The 22,366-nt window shown below is 41.0% G+C and overlaps 3 protein-coding genes across 4 annotated transcripts; 1 reads left to right on the top strand and 2 right to left on the bottom strand.

The window, feature by feature from the left end:
- The first annotated feature begins 2,338 nt into the window (after positions 1-2,338).
- Positions 2,339-11,862, top strand: slc7a7 (solute carrier family 7 member 7). Of its 2 annotated transcripts, none has more exons than XM_063900709.1 (11): positions 2,339-2,533; positions 3,204-3,259; positions 4,354-4,987; positions 7,524-7,649; positions 7,764-7,908; positions 8,819-8,942; positions 9,068-9,171; positions 9,648-9,744; positions 9,854-10,003; positions 10,447-10,630; positions 11,225-11,862. In XM_063900709.1, exons 3-11 carry the CDS (start codon positions 4,495-4,497, stop codon positions 11,290-11,292), a joined length of 1,491 nt encoding a protein of 496 aa, XP_063756779.1. In that variant the 5' UTR covers positions 2,339-2,533; positions 3,204-3,259; positions 4,354-4,494; the 3' UTR covers positions 11,293-11,862. The 2 variants fall into 2 exon arrangements, with proteins under 2 accessions (XP_063756779.1, XP_063756780.1); XM_063900710.1 differs by having other exon boundaries at positions 3,204-3,282.
- A 267-nt stretch (positions 11,863-12,129) lies between these two features.
- Positions 12,130-15,842, bottom strand: LOC134875947 (mitochondrial inner membrane protein OXA1L-like). The gene is made up of 11 exons (XM_063900711.1): positions 15,714-15,842; positions 15,075-15,209; positions 14,883-14,987; positions 14,591-14,801; positions 14,331-14,474; positions 14,114-14,199; positions 13,104-13,268; positions 12,923-13,027; positions 12,654-12,810; positions 12,485-12,565; positions 12,130-12,338 (listed from the first exon to the last, which is right to left on the bottom strand). Exons 1-10 carry the CDS (start codon positions 15,822-15,824, stop codon positions 12,510-12,512), a joined length of 1,275 nt encoding a protein of 424 aa, XP_063756781.1. The 5' UTR covers positions 15,825-15,842; the 3' UTR covers positions 12,130-12,338; positions 12,485-12,509.
- A 494-nt stretch (positions 15,843-16,336) lies between these two features.
- LOC134875669 (mitochondrial inner membrane protein OXA1L-like) lies at positions 16,337-21,036 on the bottom strand. The gene is made up of 11 exons (XM_063900263.1): positions 20,907-21,036; positions 19,641-19,775; positions 19,279-19,398; positions 18,910-19,198; positions 18,638-18,781; positions 18,440-18,525; positions 18,040-18,204; positions 17,850-17,954; positions 17,580-17,742; positions 17,385-17,465; positions 16,337-16,788 (listed from the first exon to the last, which is right to left on the bottom strand). Exons 1-11 carry the CDS (start codon positions 21,015-21,017, stop codon positions 16,664-16,666), a joined length of 1,524 nt encoding a protein of 507 aa, XP_063756333.1. The 5' UTR covers positions 21,018-21,036; the 3' UTR covers positions 16,337-16,663.
- Between the last annotated feature and the right edge of the window lie 1,330 nt (positions 21,037-22,366).

Raw genomic sequence — 22,366 nt, 5'->3', positions numbered from 1 at the left:
ACAACCAGTAACCACGGAGAAGAATGCTCAGGGGCAGAGAGCGGGACAAAAGGAGTGAAAAGAGCCATGTGTGAGAAGTTTGTCCACATGCTTTTGTGGGCAACACGGGACGTGTCTCAATCAAAAACGAAAGAAGAAAGAAAAAGAACATTTGAATAGTTTTCAGGTTTAGAGAGGAGCAGAGAGATGAAAGAGGAGACAGAAGTCAACAGGTGTGATGGGATGGTCGATCACATGTAACACATTATCACTTATCAAGAAGCTTTGATCAATCATCTTCAGAAACAAAAGGTTTCTGATTCCATGAAATATGCATATATTTAACCTACAATTAAAGAAAAAAACTAATATTTTTGGAAGACAAAAAGTTATTTTCATTCAACAGTTGATTTAATTTGGGTAAGCATAAATAGCTATATCTTGTTGACTCAAAGTTATATTTTAAACTGAATTGTGTTCCTGTTAAAAATACTCATTAAGTTAGAAGATCTTAACATATTTTTACTTAATTTTTAAACTAACTAAATGATGTGGAACCTGTTGACAAAATACATTTAATTAGAGTCAACATTTCCTTTTTAATCTGTGAGAAGTTTTCCACATGCTTTAAAAGAAAGTATTTGAAATAGTTTGTAGTTTAAGAAAGGAGGCGTGAGATGGAGGTGAAGACAACAGGTGTGATGGTCGATCACATGTAACACATTATCACTTATCGAGAAGCTTTAATCAACATCAATCATTGATTCCAATCTTTGGAAAAACTTTTAAAGGTGTGTTAAATGTCCTGCGTAATGCATGTTTAACCTCAAGAAGAGTCAACAGGTGGAAGACAAAAAGCTCTTTGTTCCCACATTGGTCGTTGATTAGCATGATTTCGGTCATTATAGCTGCCATTCAACTAAAATATGACAGAATCACACAGTTAATGTTTTTCATGATGTGCTTATCAGAGAGTTTGTGTCACCCTATTTATAAAGAACGACAAACACACAGAAGCTGATGTTAGATACACTTTCAGAAAAAACACAAATGGAAAGCACCTATCTTAAGGCTCCCTATTTAGCATTTTGTAGCCACTTTTATCAATTAGTATATAGTTTATTTAGGTGTAGGCAGACATTAGTATATAGTTTATTTAGGTGTAGGCAGACATTAGTATAGTTTATTTAGGTGTAGGCAGACATTAGTATATAGTAAATAATTTCATCAATAGTTAGCTGTATAACAAGATCATGAGATATAATACAGTAAACTTCACAGGGTAAATTAACTGTTTACTATACATTAAACACTTTTTATAGCTGGATAGTGTGTTATAAACCATGTATTAAATGTTTAAATACTGCCTGTAATTGCTTTGTGTCAGGAGACTTTTGTTAATTTTAATAAACTTATTTTAATCTTTCTACAAAAATATGTCACACTTTTATTAATGTCTCCAATGTTCACACCACTAAAATAAAACCCGAGAAAAGATAATAATTCCTTGATGTGAACTCTCTTATTTTGAGGTCAGATAAAGTCACTGACTCCATGTTCCTCAATATAATTTAGATCCACGAGAGGGAGCTATTGTCTGTGGACGATTCATCGAACAAGAGGAACCGTTTCACAGTCCATGATGCAATCTTGTTTCGCTTTTTACATTTTTTAAAACATATTTTAAACCAACATGATTTAAACAGCAATATTTTTTTTATATAGAACATAAATAATGAACTTCAGACGATCTTTGTTTGTTTTTAAATAATTTACAATCAGATCATTTTCTTAAATATGCATTTGAAGTATATCTTTAAGTTTCATAAAGTTGCTGGGCAGCTTAATCGATAAATATATCATCATATTATATCATTTTATGTGCTCATAATCATTTGTATTAACAATGTGAGTTTATAAAGCCTGTTGTCTAATATCTAAATAAATGTACATAGGGAAAAGTCGTATAAAATGTGACATACAAATCGGAATACTCTAATAAAGTACCTCAAATGTGTAATCAACAACAGTACTTAGATTAATGTATTACTTTCAACTTTGAGTTATATCAAAACAATGTTGATTACTTTAGAAACTGTGAATTTACGACTCTATTATAATATACCCATTATGTAACGCTCACTCCAGTGCGTCGCAGTGATTTCCATCCACCAAAGCACTACCCGTTCCTCCTCACTTGATAACACGTGTTTGATGTGCGAGATAATTTAATTAAAACCCCAATAATTCCATAATAACTCACTCAGGACACACAATGCGAGGCCATTACGCTCCCTCTTCCTCCCTCCCTCCCCTGGTGTGACTCGTTTCCTCGCTAGTAGAATAAGAGTACATAAGAGCCACAAGTTCATGAGCTGAGGAGCGCAGAGGAAAAGTCAGAGGCAGAGGAAACAGCTGCGTAAAGACGCGGAGGAAGACGACTGTAATAGAGAGCAACAACAAAGAGAGGGTTATCCGGGGAGAAGATATAAGAAATAACACATCATTCGGGACCAAGAGGAAACACTGGGAGATAAAGTCGCTCCACTAGAAGGTAAGTCTCCCCAAAAACTGCTGCTTCTACTATCTCATCACTCTTCCTGATAATCCATGCTCACTGACACAGGTTTACAACGCCAGCCTGTGGATCATGTATTAACCTGTGATGCCAGTAAATGTGTGCCTTGTTATCTTTTACCACTGTAATAAATGGTCCTTGAAATCCCATCAGTTCTACATGTACACAATTTACTTACTCCTGCATTTTACTTTCATCATTGTGTCACTGTTTTATGTCATTTTCTTATGTTGGAGTAATATTTCCATTGCAAACTAGCTGTAGCTATTGTGCATATAGCAGTAAAGCCTTCAATTTTGTGGGAGGCTATATTTGTGATTTCAAAATGATGTTACAAATCAACCTTTTATTTACTGATCCAAGTTAGACATCCCGTAACCAGGTGATTCCTCCATGACATCCTTGAAACAAAACTCCTTAATGACAATAAAAGATGAGTTTCAGTGCCTGTAAGAAGGGGCTGAAATATGTCCCTACACACTTGAGTTGAGAGGATTTTCTGTATCCAGGATCTAACCTTGAGTAACTCATGAAGGACTACACTTATCAGCGGCTTTCGGACCTTGAACTGTAAGAGCCTCGCCTGTGTGGCACACGTTTGATCACATGCAGGAAGACTCAATCTACTGTCCTTCTCCTTTCTCAGTCACTCCTTGGTGAACCCACGTGCTACTGATCTGCTGCTGCTGCTGCTGCTTCAAGGTAACCCTAACCTTCACCTCATGGTATTTCATTCTAATTTCTTGATTACATTTACAGTAAATCCAGAAAATCTCCACATTTTTTATCCAACCTTCCTATTGAGGTATTGTTGTGTTTTGGAGTATAGTCTTAGGCTTTGTTCTTGGTTGTTTGATCAATCTCTATCTGGCTTTGCTCATCAAGAAAGAGCTTTTTGGGCAACTTAAAGGTGAGATATTCACCTTGGGTTTAAATGAAATGATCAAACATCAGATTGTCAAGAAAATAGTCTTGAAACAGTTACATATACAACAAGTATATCTGTGCTTGGACATTATTTCACCCTTAAATCACCTAAAAAAGATAGTTTTCTTCAGTGAAAACTCATTTTAATTCAGAATATTGCAAATTATTCTTAAAATCTTTACTGTGTTACCACTACCAATACCAATCTTGGCCATAAAGCAGCATGTGTAACTCATTCACAACTCCGTTAACTATCCTTTAATGACCCTTGATTTTTGCTTTATTATCTCAGAGGGACGTTAACCATGTGTTTGTCTCATCATCAAACCCCATACATGCTGAGGATGATGAACTTTGGAAAACATGTGACCAGTTCTGCTGACTCTCTCTAACTCTGCATATGTGTGTGCGTTTGTGTGTGTGTGTGTGTGTGTGTGTGTGTGTGTGTGTGTGTGTGTGTGTGTGTGTGTGTTTGTGTGGGCAGCTATGAGTCAGAATTGTTGTGTATGTCCCTGTTGGCAATTCTTCCTCAGCTTGTATGGTAACTAATGAAGAGCCGGTGTTTTCAGGCATGTGGTGTGTTTGCTCCTCTCCTCTCTGTCAATACACTCAACCTTAAAAGGCCATTTGCTGTGCGGCCTAATGGCTCTCCATTCCAACAACCTGCCCCTCACTCAATCCACCAGAGTCCACACTAGTGTATGAGTTTTTTTGGATGTTTGTTCCGACATTAGCGCTTTGGTCATGTAAATATATTTTTGTTTGATTTGGACAGGATTGAAACAACACAAGTATTTGCTTTATGTTTGTCCTAAAAATCAGACTCCACGGTGACAGCCTCACTGATATGACGTGCGTTTCCTCCACAGATGGAAGGAGATGATGATAAATAACTGCGGGGGAAGTTTTCAAAGTCTTCGGTCGCACATCAACGAGAAGAATTCTCCAATTGTGACTGAAATATTCACATTTCTAACTTATATTTAAAAAACCCACCAAAAACACGAACAATGGCATCTTACAGTGCCGCCCCAACGAAAGAGGAGAGCAATGGCAGCTCCCCGTCTGCAAAGACTGAAAGCGCCGGGGAGTCCATGAAGCTGAAGAAGGAGATCTCCCTCCTGAACGGGGTCTGCCTGATCGTGGGGAACATGATCGGCTCGGGGATCTTTGTCTCACCAAAGGGCGTCCTCATCCACAGCGCCTCCTACGGCCTCTCTCTGGTGGTGTGGACCGTCGGGGGGATCTTCTCCGTGTTCGGCGCCCTGTGCTACGCCGAGCTGGGGACCACCATCACCAAATCAGGTGCATCCTACGCCTACATCCTGGAAGCCTTCGGTGGTTTCCTGGCCTTCATCCGTCTGTGGACGTCGCTGCTGATCATAGAGCCCACCAGCCAGGCCGTCATAGCCATCACGTTCTCTAACTACATGGTGCAGCCCATCTTCCCCACCTGTATAGCTCCGTACTTGGCCAACAGGATGCTGGCTGCTGGTTGCATATGTAAGTACACATATGGAGTGTGTGTGATATTGAGAGAATGGAAAACAAATACAGAAAGAGTTTAAAAGTGAGACACAATGACGTATGCCACGGTTTTGTAGACTAGAGAAGTGAAAAATGGTGACACCGCTGCTGCCGTCAGCAGGTCTGCAGCAGGCAGGCTTACTGACAAATGAAAGGGGAACCGAGCATCTCTTAAAATGTTTGCACCAAGTAGGATAAGAAAAGGAAAAAGCCATTTTACTCAATCTCAGATTACGAAATCCATGTGACGAATTGAGTCACAACTCTTCATTGGTATGGGAACGGGAGGACTGGTCTTTAAAGTCAATCTGCGTGAAAGGATGTGACTAGGTAACTGAGACACAATGACCCTATGAAAGAGCAAAGCTGACAAATCAATCAAACTAACAAGAAAACCACAACGCTTCTCACCGAGGCAACCTAACTCAATTCAAGAGGCGACGAAATACCAACGCTCAGGCAACCACACAAGAAGCCCCGGAGTTATATCTTACAGACAAGCCCTGATCGAGATTAAACATATACATATTGTGCTAGTTTGCAATAAATATTACTCATGCGTCCACCCACTCATTCATGCGTGAAGACACACTTGAATACCGGCACATAAAGTCTTGTGCCATGCACCGATAAGCAGTTTGAGGAGGAGGAGGAGAGGCTGATAGCTGTGAGGTAAAGTCCTGCAGGGAGGACTCTGACCTGAGAGGCTAACGGCTGCTGCCAGCTCAGCAAAGGAGAAGAGCTAAAGACGTCCCCTGTCAGATACAATATTGCAAACTACAAATCTAATTGTATCCTTTATTAGTTGCGTTTAGTCATACTAATATTGGTAAAAGTTCTTATTTCTTAGAACATAAAAATAATGTCCTTTCAGCAAAAGTTGGTCAAATACTATGGAAGCCAATTCATGCCAAGAAGAACAAAGAGATAAGATGACATGTTATAAAAATCTTTATTAATCTAAATCAAATCTAGGCTTCTAGATACAAAGTAGAAAACAAGTTTTGATGTGCACATTATTTTAATAAACCCCCATAATTTGATCTCGCTCAGGAGACACAATGCAAAGCTGTATAATTAAAATAATGAAGTCAAAATCTTTATTTACGATCTCAATATCCTAATATATACTCAGTGCAATTTTCATTTTCTTAAATTGTCTTAATTTCCTTATAAAGTACACGTCTTGATTTAGTATTTCATAATCAGGATCGACTATTCATTGAAATGGTAAAAACTGACGTTGACTTGATTTCCCATTCTTTTAAATCTTACATCAAAATCTGAACTATTGACTTAGTGCTTTACATTTTTATATGCTTTTGGTTTTCTTTGTGGAAATGGGCTTAACAAATTTCAAACACGGCGCTCTTTCACCACTTTTTGAGCCACGCGACGTAAATAAATGCCAACCTTTTGAAAACCTTAAAAAAAGACATGTTTTTTGGTATATCAGCCGTAACAAAACACCAAATCTTTTTGCTAACCATCATCCGTTGTCCTTGATGTAAGGGTTTTTAAAGATCTCCATTACACTCTACATCTGGACCGTATTTGACCTTCCTTACCCGATCTCACACCTCCCACCCTCCTAACCTTTCACTGTCAACACACCACGCCTCTACTTCTGTGTGGCAAAGTCTCCCCCTCGCTCTGGGCTTTATTGTATTTGACCGGCCCTCCTGCTGGGAAGGGGGCTTGTTATGATCCTCTACCTGTCAAAGTGATGGAAGATGATAGTGTTATGATTCGTCCCCTCACTGCGGTTGAAGGTGGTCAACACCAAGGAGGGAGGGGGAGGTGATGTAATCCTAACATCTCGAGTGATAAGTGAGTTGAAGCATGGTGAACTTGTAGATAAAATGCATCCACTCAGATTGTTTGCAGGTGAGTTTCTTTAAACAGCGCTCCACAAAGTCGTAGCGCCAAGAGGAGGATTTACACTGGAAGATTTTGTCTGCAGGAGGATTTCAATTTAGAATGAGTAGACAATCTGTGCCACGTTTACGAACTTGAAGAGATAACGTGCTGATAAGTGGCCGGAGAGAGATAAGTCACAGAAAGAAGCACGAAAACATGTTTCCCAAGAAGTGAAGGAAGGCAATAAGGAAAGAAGTAGCAGGTTTCCTATCAATCAATGAGTCACTAAGTAGAAAGGGTCACAAATCTCCAGCCTCAAGCAGAAAAATACAAGATTAAGCGACTGACTTCCACAACTGTACCTGTGTGTGTGTTTCTGTGTGTGTGTGTGTGTGTGTGTGTGTGTGTGTGTGTGTGTGTGTGTGTGTGTGTGTGTGTGTGAGGTTGTATGTGCTGCACTCAGCTGTTTCCTCGTCTGAAAAACAACAGGCCAGTCTGCTTGAGTCAGCAGCAGCGTTTCCTTAAATCACATACGGAAACATGCCGGCACACACTCAGTTTACAGCGCAAATGTCACCCACTCAGAATATAAAGGACTTGTTTCTGTGTGTTTTATTTACCCAGTTATTTTGGTTTCCTCCGCTTACCTCAGGTTTGCTGACCTTTGTGAACTGCGCCTATGTAAAGTGGGGCACCAGAGTCCAGGACTTCTTCACCTACGCCAAAGTCATCGCCCTCATCGCGGTCATCATCACGGGCCTGGCGAAGATCGGACAAGGTCAGTAAATCATCTCGCACCCACCAATATCGTAGCTACAAAATACTTACAAAGGACATACTATAAGGGCATTATTTCTAGTTAAAATGAAATGATTGTGTTGGTGTTTTCCAGGTCACACACAGAACTTTGAGGGGCTGTTCGATGACTCCTCTCAGGATCCGGGACACATCGCTCTGGCTCTGTACTCGGCTCTGTTCTCATACTCGGGATGGGACACCCTCAACTTCGTTACAGAGGAGATCAAGAACCCAGAGAGGTGAGGAGAAGAGAACAGAATGAAAGAAAAGCATGAAAACCATAAATCACTTTGAACAGGAGGATTGATTCTATCGCGAACGCTGTTTCACTATTTTATGGGCATCTTTTAAGTCTGTCAAGCTCTGGAAATTATCCAATTAAGAGGAGCGACATCGAAAAAGGGGAATTAAGTCCCTTTTTAAACGCATTCAGGGAATTCCTCTGGTATAAAACTGTTAAAAATATGAGTAAATGTGACAAATCTTTAGAAAACCTAAAGGCAAATGTGATAAAACTCAAATGTGTGATGTCATCAAGCACAAGGATAAGCAGCAGCCAAAGACTGTACACTTGATGACGTCACAAGTTTTGGTTCCTGGTTTTAAAAGAGAAGAGATCATGCTCATAAATATTGACGTTCCCCTTTAAATCCGATCACTGTATTTCCCCCAGACATAGATGAGACACGTGATGATTTCGATTTGAGTATTGTCTTTGCTGGTGTTTTACTCACATTTAAAGGTTTAAAAATCACCTTTCTGCACTTTATTAAACACTTGCTTCACGAGATTATCCCCCTAAAGCCAAAGGAAACGCTTTCTTTCCATACACACCGGTTGCCAGTTCTGCTCTGATGTTTCAGTCAATAAGAAACACATTGAAAGTGTGTGTGTGTGTGTGTGTTTGAGCCCTTTGGTGTGATTCAGAGAGCCAAACACTGATCAAATGAAGTAAGACTACACATGTGATTGGATCACAAGCCTCTCCCAGAGTTCCCAGGGAGATTAAGTGACAAACCCCCCCAATTTATCACAATCCCCATCCTCCCCTCACCCATGGGGTCGATCAGATCTTGACCCCGAGATGTTTAAAGCCTCTGTTTCTCATTTGTTTTGCTTCCCTCTGCTGTTTGTCTTTGTGAACTACAGGAATCTGCCAATGGCCATCGCTATCTCCATGCCCATCGTCACCGTCATCTACATCCTGACAAACGTGGCTTACTACGCCGTCCTGCCCATGAACGCAATCTTAGCCAGTGATGCTGTGGCTGTGGTAAGAGCATCTCTATCTATCCTCGCTGTAACCAATATAAATCTCCCCTTTGTGGGTCGGATAAATGGATTCTGAATACTTGAGTCCATCAAGTGCATTTACACCATTCATGCTTTCGATTGTAGACGTTTGCAGACCAGGTGTTTGGCGTCATGAACTGGACCATTCCCTTAGCGGTGGCTCTTTCCTGCTTCGGAGGACTCAACGCCTCCATCCTGGCTTCCTCTAGGTGAGGGAAATTGTTTTTGTCGTCCTTTCATCTCCTCGTGATCAGCACCTTACTCATTGTGTCTAACAGCAACAGAAGACTTTTTCAGTTTGACATTGCTTCTATCTGCAGGGTGGATTCTGAAAACATATATCTTAAAAGTCTGAAAAGCATAAATCACTTTGAACTAGAGGTGGTGATTACGATTGCAGCCACTGTTTTGATATTCTTGGGGCATCTAGGTCTCTCAAGATCTGGAAATTATTCAATTAAGAGGGGTGAAATCTAAAAGGGGATTATGGTCCTTTTCAAAACTCATGCAGGGACTTCCTTTGGTATGAAACAGTCGAAAAACATTTGACAAATCTCTCCAAGACTCAAAGGTGTGACATCGAGCGTATGGATGTGCAGCAGCTCAAGACTCATCACAAGTTATAGACTTCTCTGGTTTTATGAGAGAGTAGCTCAATATCCCCCATTTTTTTTTGTCCCTAAAGGCTGTTCTTCGTGGGCTCCAGAGAGGGCCACCTGCCCGACTACCTGTGCATGATCCACGTCCATCGCTACACCCCCATCCCTGCGCTGCTCTTCAACGTCAGTCCTCCTTCATCGTTCATTCCCTGTCCATGACATGACATCTGTTTCATTCCACTGCTGCATCCATCACAGTCTGACTTACGTTGCCTTTCGTTCCTCTCCGCAGGGCGTCATGGCTCTGATATACCTGTGCGTAGAAGACGTCTTCAGGCTGATCAACTACTACAGCTTCAGCTACTGGTTCTTCGTTGGGCTGTCTATTTTGGGGCAACTGTATCTGCGCTGGAAGCAGCCGGACAGGAAGAGGCCGCTGAAGGTAAGAGACCGAACCAGAGATATCACCTGCAGCCTACATTACCCACAATGCAACACAACCATTATTTTCATCTTCAAATGTGACAGAAGTGACATCACTTTATCACATATTCAGTTGTACCTGTAACCAGGTTGATTTTAAAGGAGTAATTCACCCAAAAAACAATTTATTCATCAATTACTCACCCTGGCTTACCTTGAAGTCATGAAGAAAGCGATGTAGAAGGAATCCAAAAGTGGTGAAAAATCACAATTAATTGAAGTAAATGGAGGCTTAATTTAGCATCTGCAAAACTATATCAAAACCTCCGTATAAAAAGTGGAATCCAAATCTCGTAAATGCATTTTATCTGCACTTGCAAAGCACTTTCTAACTGGTTGTGAAAGGGGCTCTAGAAATAATGATTATCCTACTAATTTCTTCCACATTTCTTCGTCCCTCAGCTCAGTCTCATCTTCCCCATCGTTTTCTGCCTGCTCACCGTCTTCCTGGTGGTGGTGCCGCTCTACAGTGACACCATCAACTCTCTGATCGGCATCGGCATCGCCCTGTCAGGAATTCCCGTTTACTTCCTCTGCATCTACACTCCGGCCACGAAGAGGCCGCTGGCGCTACGGCGCTTCATCGGTAAGACAACTGCAGGATTAACACATTGCTTTCATACATTTAAACCATCTGTGCCGTGCAGGGGTCTCAAATGACCTTAGTAATAATACTTTTTTTATTGTAATTGTTGTGTAGCAGTGAATTAGCGTAGGGATATCCCAAATATTTAAAGCAAGAGTTGGGTACTAGTCAGAAGGATACATTTTTTTGCATCTTTGGGGGAGGGATTTAATGTCCAAGGAGGGAATTAAAAGGGTAAGGGTGCAAAAATAGATGTTATTTGGCTGAGGGGTAATGAACATGTAGGGGGGGCATGATTTAAAGTAAAAAACTATAGAGAATGCATGATTATTTATGCAAATTGCCCCAATACAACACAAACATATCTATCTTTCTAAATGAAAGGGCCCATTTCTGAAAACTGCAGTGCACCCTGGGAAATTTTCCAGCCTAACTGCCTTTAAAATGTGCTGGAGTGTTGGACACAGTCAAGTCGGTTCGAGCTATTCCCTTATCATAGCTGCTGCAGAGTGCTTTAATATGAATGATCTGGATAAAGTCGAATAGTGCATGAACAGGTCGTTTAAACCTTCCTCTCTTCTTCATTTCTTTCAGCTAAATCCGGCGTGTTGATCCAGAAGGTGTGCTTCTCTGTTCTGACTGAAATGGACAAGGACGAGTAGATTATCAAACGCCTGCCGGAGACCCGATAAACGCACAAATGTAGAACCTGAGCACATCGTGGCCTGCCGCCTCAAGGCCTCGATGGACAAATAAACATTTGGGCTGGACCCAGCTCTCTGACCAGCCAATCATCACCCGGTGATCATGATGGCGCCCGGGTGAATGATGGACAGCCTTTCACTCCTGCCGACTTCAGGGGGAACATTTGAAAGCACTCCTGAAGAACTCAACACCTCTTTATACCACAGAACTTGTAGAAAATTATTAAATTGACAGGTCAGGACCACGTCTGTACGCTGTTGCATTTCTGACCAGAGAAACAGCCTTGGTATTATCATACTTTGCACAAAGAAATCAAGCAGTAAAATAAATTTATGTTCCCACACTCACTTATGTGGAAGGAAAGGTTAGTAATGTTTTATACAGTCAGCCATGACGTCTAGTGAAGGGCTATTTTTACTCAAATTTACTTTTTTGTGACTTAAACATGGTGTTTGAATGTAAACGTTTGTGACAGTTGAGCTGCAAACAAGTATTTATAATAAAATTACTTCTCGACAACATAAAAATCGACCATTGTTTTTTGATTTTTCCCCAAAGAATGTTTCTAGGGAACTTTTCTAGAAAAGGGGGAAAATGTTTGAATTAATGTTTCTCAAATTGATGTCATTGTTTTATTCCAAAACCCAGAGATGTTCACTTTAAAATGTTGTTAAACAGCAAGCAAACCTCTCTAAAAAGCATTATTTTTGGGCCAATCCACTAATTGATCAGCTGACTCATCATTGCAGCTACATTTTACTCAAGAAATCACAACATCACACTCACCGAAGTGGTTGTTTTGAGGATGATTTGACATTTAATAACTATTTTAAATACATAATAATTACAATTCTCTCCCTCCCTGTCCTCTCTTGCATCAATAAATATTTACATAAATCACTTTCAGTCTGCTTCGCCTTGCCAGCAGGCTTTCCTTCTTCCTCTGCGTGCAGCCATTGGTTTTGCTGGAGGGGATTGTGGGTAAAAATCTGCCTCAGTGAACCTGCAGAGAAAATTAAAGAGAAGTCATTTACCGCTTTTTATTATCCTTTACTCCAAATTGGATAAATTGTAGCCAGTGGTTTCTTATCGCCTGAAATAAAGCCAAACTAAGAATTAAACCTGTGGATGTGACGCTGATGAACTGACCTTAAGCGGTGAGGTCCAGATGATTTTAAATTCTTCTTTGTTTCTCTGCCAGCTCCCGGGCCATCTGAGCGTTTTTCCAGCCTGGAGACGAGAGAGTTAGAACAAGCAAGACAAAACACCTCAATTGGCCTTAAGGCGTAACCTTTTAGACGTAAGTTTTGACTCCTACTTTTCCTGATGCTTTCCATTAAGCCATCACTGTTGGCTGGGATCGGGTGTGGGATCATCGCTGGGATTTTTAACCTCTCTCTGACCAAAGGGTGTCTGAGCAGGGCAACTTGACCCAGGGAGAAGCAGTTGGAGGTCAGCCAGTAGGTGAACACCGCCTGAGGTTTGGTAGAGGAGGGAAGGATTATCACCGAATTACAAAATCTGCAGCAGATGCATTTGCTACCCATGTGAGATGTGAGTTGAGGTTAAAACAATAAACTGACTGACCGTGGGGAAGCTGATAGTGAAAGGGAGGACGACAAAAGGCATGATCCTGAACACGGTCTTCAGGTGTCGCAGTTGGGGGTTTTCAACACCAGACTCCGCCCCGAACTAAGAGAAAAAACAGCAACGTGGTTATTATTATGACCTTCCTTTCTTTCTGACAAGTAAGTGGAAGCTGGCTGACCTCCAGGATGAAGAACATGGTTCCTGTGACGACCACGGGGAGGATATAGAAAGGATCTGCTGCCGTCAGGTCCGGGAACCAGAGCAGGCCTCCCGTCTGCATGCTGGGCACCGGCAGTTCAGCCATCTTCCTCAGCGCGATGAAGAAGGAGATGAAGACTGGTGCCTGGAGGAACACATGAGGGATTTATCCTGACAACACAAATATAACTACATTCCTATTGTTTTCATGCAGAAAATGAAAGAATGCCCCTGATTAGATTTCACTGGATTAGTACCTTATATGATAACGTCATAAAATACACCTGACTGTCAATATGTTTACAAATTTCAAGGTCTCCCTTTGGCACCGTGGGCACTGCAGTATTTAAGATGAACAGCAGGTGGCCCTTTCATGCAATTAAGTCTCAGTAAAAGGCCGATGTGTATAATTATGGATATGAGAATGCATCCTGCTTCGATAAACCTATACATACATACATGTTAAGCGGTAAAACAAGAACTCCACATGTTTATCAAAGGGAAAGTGGCAATACTTAATCATAAAAAGACTCCGTTACAAGGAAAAGTCCTGCAAAAATGTTTACTTCAAAGTTCAAAGGTACTTGTATTAAAGTATATTAAACAATAAAAGTACTTATTAGGCCTTATGGCGAATCTCAGAACATAAATTCAATAACTGGATGCATTAATGTGTCTATCACAGACGGTAGGGATGGGGATATTTGAATGACTTAGTATTCTAACAGATACCTTAAGCTGTAAATATATATCAATGTTCTCATAGACTGTATGTTCTTTTACAAATTGACTTATATCTTGTAATAGATAATAAACTGAATCTACAAGGTAAGTAACATTTAAAGCTGTCAAATAAAAGTAGTGGAGTATAAAGTACAGTCGTGAGATCCAAAATGTAGTGGAGCACAAAGTGAAGTAAAAGTACCTCGAAATTGTACTTAAGTAAACCACTTGACTAAACACACTCACATTTCACAATGACAAACTGACCTGAACCAAAGGTACCAGGAATCCACGGAGAGGATTCACATTATGCTTGTTCTGGAACAACGTCAGCTCAAAGTAGGCTTTGGTAACTGAAACACACAAACGACAGCTCATGAAGAGTTGTTGAAGCTGGATTTCCTTACAAGCACACACACACTAACACACATCTGAATAGTGACTGATAAGACAACTGAAATGAAGAGGACGAACGTCACTTTACACTCTAGTTTGTTTCCACTGTTTTGGGCCTCGCTCATCCTGTTATTCAGTCGGCCAAACACGGCCATAACATTGTGCAGCTTGGCCGCCTCCCTCTGGCCCATCACGATGACCGGAAACACGGCCAAACGAGCAAACAGCGTTCCTAAAGGAGAGGGAGGGGGTAACAGGAAGAAGAGGATAAGAAAGGACATATGAAACGCTCTCATACACTGCATGTGAAACGTTATATTATGCACGATGATATTCTGTGTAGCTTACCTACAATGATGGCCCCCCACCAAGGTATATCAAGGTCAATGTGAATGTACTCTAACAGGTTTTGGACCAGCCCCACTGGTGTGCCCGAGGCCAATCCCAGCTCCACTAAACTGGGTTCTGCCGCCACAGCCTGCAGGACCTCCGCTGCCGTTGATGAGACATTAGCGACCTGCTCAGTGAACGACTGCGATAAGACTGAGTCAGCCGGGATCTAGAAAAACAAAAAGGAATCATATAAAGTTAGAAGGCGACTAAAGGCCTTAGATTTGACTTTTGATGATGTCTCAGCTACCTGTTCTGTGAGGATGTGGGTCGGGTCAGCAGGAAGAGAGATGGTGGACTGCAGGACAGGAAGAACTTCAGAAGCTTCGAACACTGGAGTCGTCGTGGTTCCATCCTAAGGTGGGATCTGTCAATATCAAGTTAACTGATTCTGCTCAACAGCTATTTTATCATTAGCCTGTTCACGTGTGTGCCGTCTCACCTGTGAGCTGTTGTGTCGGACTGCCACAGCGTTCACCCAGAGGAACTTCCTGTCCCGTTTGTGGCACAACAGAGTCCTGGCAGCAGGACTGTGGCTCTCAAACACTGTGTGCAGATGGGACTTCTGAAGCAACCGCTGTGTCAAAGAGATGGACGGTGTGAGCCTGATCCACAATAATAAATCAACCTGATGACACATGGGGGCTGATACCGTCTCACATAAATCCAGGGGGTGCTACTGATGTACCGTGTTGCACTATATGGTCTCTTGTGTATAACCTTAAAATTCAATGGCTTTATTGTCCCATGTTGAGCTGCAGTGTAGTTATGGCAATGGAAATCTTAAGTACCGGGCACGTCCAACAACGCAACATAAATATACACAAGACGTAAAACAAAATGAAGTTGTTGCATACACGCATCTGCACGCATTTCAGTTGTTGTTGTTTTAAAACCTGGGGTTTTATCAGTTTCAGTAAATAACAGAGAGGCTGTCAGTGTCAAAGTCACACAGAAGGCACTCATAGCTGTGCAGAGGATGCTAACCGGCTAGCTAGTTAGCCCTGGAAATTCTCTGTTTGTGACTTTGTTTCAGAAGCAGGGATGAAGAACCACGTGTGAAACTGTAAACAACACTTACGTGGTTCCATATGTCTGAAAGGGGGTGGCTGCCTCGGCTCGGTTTTCCAGTCTGTCGCAGGAAACATCTCGCTAAACAAGCCGGAGTCACCCCGCTCCTGATGGCAGCCATGCTGGAGGTAAAGAAAGCTGCTACGGGAAGCCGGAGGAGTCAATGCTCCTTCGCGCAGCTACACGCTTCGCCCATGTTTGGTGTACATGATTTTTAAAGAAAATATAGCATTTCTATTTGCCTTTACAGCGACACAGTGCTTATGTTTTACAACTGCTGTATTTCAGAGCTGTGTATTGATATTATTCAATAGTTCAACATTTATTTACTTGCTGTTTTTGTTTATTGTATATTAACCTTTTATTTTGGTGTAATTCAAGTTAATTTAAACAAATTAATGAAGTACTCTACTTAAGTATAATTATTTTACTATATTTCTCAACTCTACTATACTAGGCTAATATATAGCAGAAATTATCGGATTTAAAATACTTGGTTGATTAAAGGAAAAAGGAAAATTACACTTCACATGTAACAGAATTAAAACGCGTGAAATAGATATATGCAAAAATGAATGACTTCCAGATTTATCTACATATACATGACATGCAATACAAGATCTGTTGTGAGAGTGAGGAGGCAAAATGTTTTTTATTGGTGATGTATTCTTTATATCAACCAATGTATCAATGACATGTTTCATGTAATCACTCAATCAAGATAGACACCTACATGAACGCGGACAACGATAACAGGCTCTGATCAATCAACTGTTTAGTCGACTTTTTATTGCAGCGCTACCTTTTTGTACTCAAAAATCACAACAACACGCACCAAAGTTGTTGTTTTGAGGCAGTTTTGACATTTTTAATTAGAATAATACATAATGACAAACTTTTCCTCCCACACTGTCCTCTTATCCATCCATAAATATTTACAAAAATCATCTTCAGTCTGATCTATTCAACAGTGTCCTTCCATGGCTTTGCCACCTTGCTAGCTGGTTTTGCTTTAGCGGATGCTGCAACCATGGGTGGGGTCTTCTGCTGCAGGGGATTGTGGTTAAAAGTCTGCCTCAGTGGACCTGTGGAGAAACAAAGAGAAGACGTATAAAAACATTGAGTTTCAGAACAAGTGCCAAAGCCTTGACACCACAGAGACAATCATGCTTATAGACCCTTGTAGCTTTCATCTACCAATTGTTCTCTTAAATAATCAATTGGTCTCCAAAGTTGCTCCGGGTTATAGTTTACTTTTCTCACACTATTTGCTGACTTCGAGGCCCATAATCCCATCAATACCCTGTTTTGTAGAGATACTTCTTTATAATATTATTTTGTTTTGGTCTTGTTGTTGTAATACTAGTGTGCGGCCACAAGGGGGGGCACGTCTGGCATCTCTACATCAAGTCCACATTATTTTGTTGAACACATTATTGAATAACAGCATTTAAAAAAGCAGTTTATTAATTTGTCAGGGCTAATAATAACATATTCATTTAAGTAAAGTATGATGCACTTTCATATCATATACCATTATATCATTTAAGCCAGCTATAACTCTTAGAATGTCAGATGCAGATGTGTTTTTCCACCTGCTCAACTTGGATCTTATCTAGAAACTGCAGCCTGTTGTTTTTCAGTGGTTGAAATAAAACAATGAACTAGTGATGAGACTCACCTTTAGAAGCGAGGTCCAGATGATTATTGATTCTTTTTTCCCTTTCTGCCAGCTGCTGGGCCAGTTGAGCGTTTTTCCAGCCTGAAAACCAAACCATAGTTAAACTATAGACAGAACCTAATCATTTACTTATTCTACTAAAAGAAAAACAATCCATTAAATGGTGTCGATGGGATGTAAAGTTTAGATACCCACCCTTCTTGAGGCTTTCGATTAAGCCCTCATTTTGGGGCATGGCTGAGGATGGGTGCTGGATCCTTGCTGGGATCTTTAACTTGTCTCTGACAAAAGGATGTCTGAGCAGGGCGACCTGACCCAAGGAGAAGCAGTTGGAGGTCAGCCAGTAGGTGAACACCGCCTGAGATTGAGCAGAGGAGAAAAGGATTGATATTAAACGTCTGCGGCGGCAGGTTTAACATGCATGCCAATGATGTGAGGTGAAGGTTAAACAATAAACTGACTAACCGTGGGGAAGTTGATAGTGAAAGGGAGGATGACAAAAGGCATGATCCTGAACACGGTCTTCATGGTTCGCAGGTTGGGGTTGTCGACTCCAGACTCAGCACCAAGCTAAAACATACAAAGCGGTGATTATTTGACCTTTTCTTTTCTTTCATTTATTTCTTTTACGACAAGTAAAACAAAGCTGGCTGACCTCCAGGATGAAAAACATGGTTCCTGTGACGACCACGGGGAGGATATAAAAAGGATCTGCTGCCGTCAGGTCCGGGAACCAGAACAGGCCTCCGGTCTGCATGCTGGGCACCGGCAGTTCAGACATCTTCCTCAGCGCGATGAAGAAGGAGATGAAGACTGGTGCCTGGAGGAACACATGAGGGATTTATCCTGACAACACAAACTGATTCATAAACTCATTCACAAATATTTGAGCTATTTCCAATTTATATTAACTCTTTTTATTGCACAAATTGAAGGAAAATGCTGGATTACTTTTCACTGGATGTGTGCCTTATATGGTTATATGTGGCAAACTAAATGGATATTATACATACTTTATACATATGGATATAACCAGGATAAAGACATAAACTGACCTGCACCAATGGTACCAGGAATCCACGGAGAGGGTTCACATCGTGCTTCTTCTGGAACAAGTTCAGGTCAGAGTAGGCCTTGGCAACTGTAACATGCAAACAACGGCTCATGTCAAAGTTAAAACCAGAATTGTTTCTCAATGCACACACGAATAAACCTCTCAATTGTGACTTAAAAGAAGAAGAGGGATATTTTACAGTCAAATTTGTTTCCACTGTTTTTGGCCTCGCTCATCCTGGCATTCAGTTTGCTTAGCTCAGGCATAACATTGTTCAGCTTGGCCGCCTCCCTCTGGCCCTTCACGATGACCGGAAACACGGCCAAACGAGCAAACACCGTTCCTAAAGGAGAGGGAGGGGGTAACAGGAAAAAGAGGATAAGAAAAGACACAGGAAATACAGTGGACGTCGTTTGAATCGCTTTAAATCACACTTAAAGAAAATCAATTGCTTGAATGTAAGTATACTACCTACGACGATGGCCCCCCACCAGGGCAAACCGATGTCCATGTGGGCAAACTCTAACAGGTTCTGGACCAGCCCCACGGGTGTGTAGGAGCCCAATCCCAGCTCCGTTAATCTGGGTTCTGCCGCCACAGCCTGCAGGACCTCAACTGCAGTCGGCGCGACATCAGCCAACTGCTCAGTGAACGACTGCGATAAAACAACGGCAGAGTCAGCGGACAGAAGCTCAGCGGAGGAATCCAACACTGGAGGAGGAGTTGTGTTGACTAATGGTGCCGCTGTGTCAACCAGTCTCTGAAAATAAAAATGGAATCAGATAAAGTTAGAAGGTGACTAAAGGCCTTAGATTTGACCTCACATGTAGTCTCAGCTACCTGCTCTGTGAATGGTTGTGCGATGATGGGGGTGGGGTCAGAGGGAGGAGGGACGGGGGAAGACTGCAGGACAGGAAGGTCCAACACTGGAGTCGCCGTGGTTACATCCTCAGGTGGAATCTGATGATATCATTATAAACAAGGTATGATTTTAAGCAGCTGTTCAAATAGATTTTTAGCAAAGATTTGTAGCATCATGAAATCTCAAAGTAAGACCACAAGCTCCAGACAAGCTATTTTTCAATAGCTGAATGTATCATTAACGCACATGGTTAAAGAATGAATATGATACTATTTCCTTTTGCTTTCCAATGAGGATGAGTTGAGTTGGATGGTAGTGAGGTGCAGTTGTTTCATCTCACCCGTGAGCTGTTGTGTCTGACTGCCACGGCGTTCACCCAGAGGAACTTCCCGTGCTGTCTGCGGCCCAGCAGACTCCTGGCAGCAGGACTGCGGCTCTCAAACACTGTGTGCAGATGGGACTTCTGAAGCAACCGCTGTGTAAAAGAGATGGACAGTGTGAGCCACATACACAATAATAAACTACAAAAACTACTACAGTCTGATGACATATATGAGGGCTCTGTCATACGCAATCATAAATGTTTCCCGGGTAAAGGCTGATTAATACAGATTTGTGATACAGATATAGTGAATGTGTAATAAGGTGGCCTGATCCAGACGAGAACCAAATAATGCTGTAACAAAACATTGATTGTGATCCGGTTAATCATTTTCTAAAACCTTTTGCCCTCACAACAATAATTGCTTTCTTTGAGCTTTTTATTTTATTCTGAATCACTGCATCATCAATAACCACTGCAGCAGAATCTTTGCAGTGAACTCTTCTTCATTACTTCTGATTTATGGTTTTATGTGACATACTACTTTGGATAACAGCATACTGTACCTATAAACTGAGCTCTTAAATGATTCTAATAATCATCTTGAGTCAATAATTAAATGAACAGATGTTTATACCCAATATAACATTAGTTTAACCCTCATGCGAGCCTTGCGATCACAAGATCATATATATACACAAAGAAGGATTATCCCTTTCAGAAATGGATTAAATTATCTGAGCATTTTTAGATGAACTGTATCATGATTGCCTATTATAAAAGCTATACATCTAAATGACCTCTGGTGGCCTTTGGCAGATTCCTACAGGTCAGGACACAGCAGCTGGCTTACACTATGCGTTTTAGATTCAGTTTTAACTATTAGAACATCGTTAAAGTAAATGTGGAGCACTACTATCAGTATCAGTGCTTTAGGAGCATTGTTTTGCTAGTTGACAAAGCTAAGGGCTGCTAACAGAGCCCTGCTAGCAAATACTTACATATTAATGTCAATAAGCTCCAGGTGGTCATACGCAGTTATTATTGTGCTTTCAGCAACTCTGCCTACGTTGTTCTAGGTAAGATCGTGGCGCATTTGCGTTACATATCGGAGATACTGTCTTCACTAGAGAGGCTGTCAGTGTCAAAGTCACACAGAAGGCACTCATAGCTGTGCAGAGGATGCTAACCGGCTAGCTAGTTAGCCCTGGAAATTCTCTGTTTGTGACTTTGTTTCAGAAGCAGGGATGAAGAACCACGTGTGAAACTGTAAACAACACTTACGTGGTTCCATATGTCTGAAAGGGGATGGCTGCCCCGGCTCGTTTTTCCACTCTGTCTCAGGAAACATCTCGCTAAACAAGCCGGAGTCACCCCGCTCCTGATGGCAGCCATGCTGGAGGTAAAGAAAGCTGCTACGGGAAGCCGGAGGAGTCAATGCTCCTTCGCGCAGCTACACGCTTTCCATGTTTTGTTTAATTTGTTTTAATATCAAAAATACTTTATTACATTCCTATATATATTACACACGAACAAAATAGAATAAAAAAAAGAGCCTATAATAAGTCAACATTTTAAAGAGCTAACGTAAAGGTTTCAGAAAAATTATGTGACTGTAAAATAAAAGATAGATGCAAAATCCTATGGGAAATGACAATAATAAGAGCAGAGACTGAAATACATATAAAGCACAGGTTATCCATACATAAAAAAAAACAGATCTGATGTGAGAGGACGCCCCAATCTTCTATCTTTTCATACATATCATATCATTGTAATTCTTCACTGACTGATGCCATTTTTGGTATCTGTTTATCTTTTTTTCAACACAATATTTGTGGTCGGCAGGAAAATCGTACAGGTGATGATAGAAGAGAAGATCATGTGGCCTTTACCTGTATATTACACATACTGCAACCTGCCTTATAGACTTTTAAAAGGGATCATCTGCATAGAGATCGGTTTGATCTTTTCGGTGTCACATGAATTCCCCTACCATGAACCATGAACGTGCTTTTTGACTTTAAGTGAAAATGAAAGAGAAGACATGAGTCATTCAGGGCAGGGTGGAGGCATGCTGCCAGATTATTCAAGATATGTTCAGCCTCTCTCTAATTAACAAGCGTAGAGTTAGTATTCATATATCTGGAAAATATTTCCTGCTACAGAGTGTTCATTCAAAGTGTTTATCATATGATCTCGGTTGAGAATAAAAAAGTAAAAGATGGAGGGGATCAATATCACAGCAGGGGGTTGTCATTACAAGATTCTGCCCCAAAAACTTAGGAGATGTTTATTTAATTCTAATCAATATCATATTATTTACATATTACCTTTTGCATGCCTATTGGCTTTAATTGACCTCTCTTCTGTTGACCTTCCTGAAGATTTTGTTCTATTTTGTTTAGAACAGAATATACCCTTAATCGTCCCACAGACGGGAAATTTGCATTCTGTATTTAACCCATCCTAACTTTAGAAGCAGTTCTAGTCAGTCTAAGTAAAAAGGCTGCTGCGATTTTATCAAATTGTTTATATTTGACAAGCCTGAATGGGACAATATGAGGAAATCTCTGCAGCATCAAAACCTGCAACTTTCCACAAAAACACTGCATGTCGTAGCATGTCTTTCACATTTATGTTTTATTTGTTTAAATCATCAACAATACCTATGTCACAAAGGACTACAATAATTTGATTGTAAGTGAGAAACACAAAATCTAAAGGATCTACAACATTAGTCA

The sequence above is a fragment of the Eleginops maclovinus genome, chromosome 14, assembly GCF_036324505.1.
Source record: "Eleginops maclovinus isolate JMC-PN-2008 ecotype Puerto Natales chromosome 14, JC_Emac_rtc_rv5, whole genome shotgun sequence".
In the NCBI taxonomy this organism is placed as follows: Eukaryota; Metazoa; Chordata; class Actinopteri; order Perciformes; family Eleginopidae; genus Eleginops; species Eleginops maclovinus.
The sequence above is the reverse complement of the archived record's forward strand: the minus strand, read 5'-3'. Positions and strand labels throughout refer to the sequence as shown.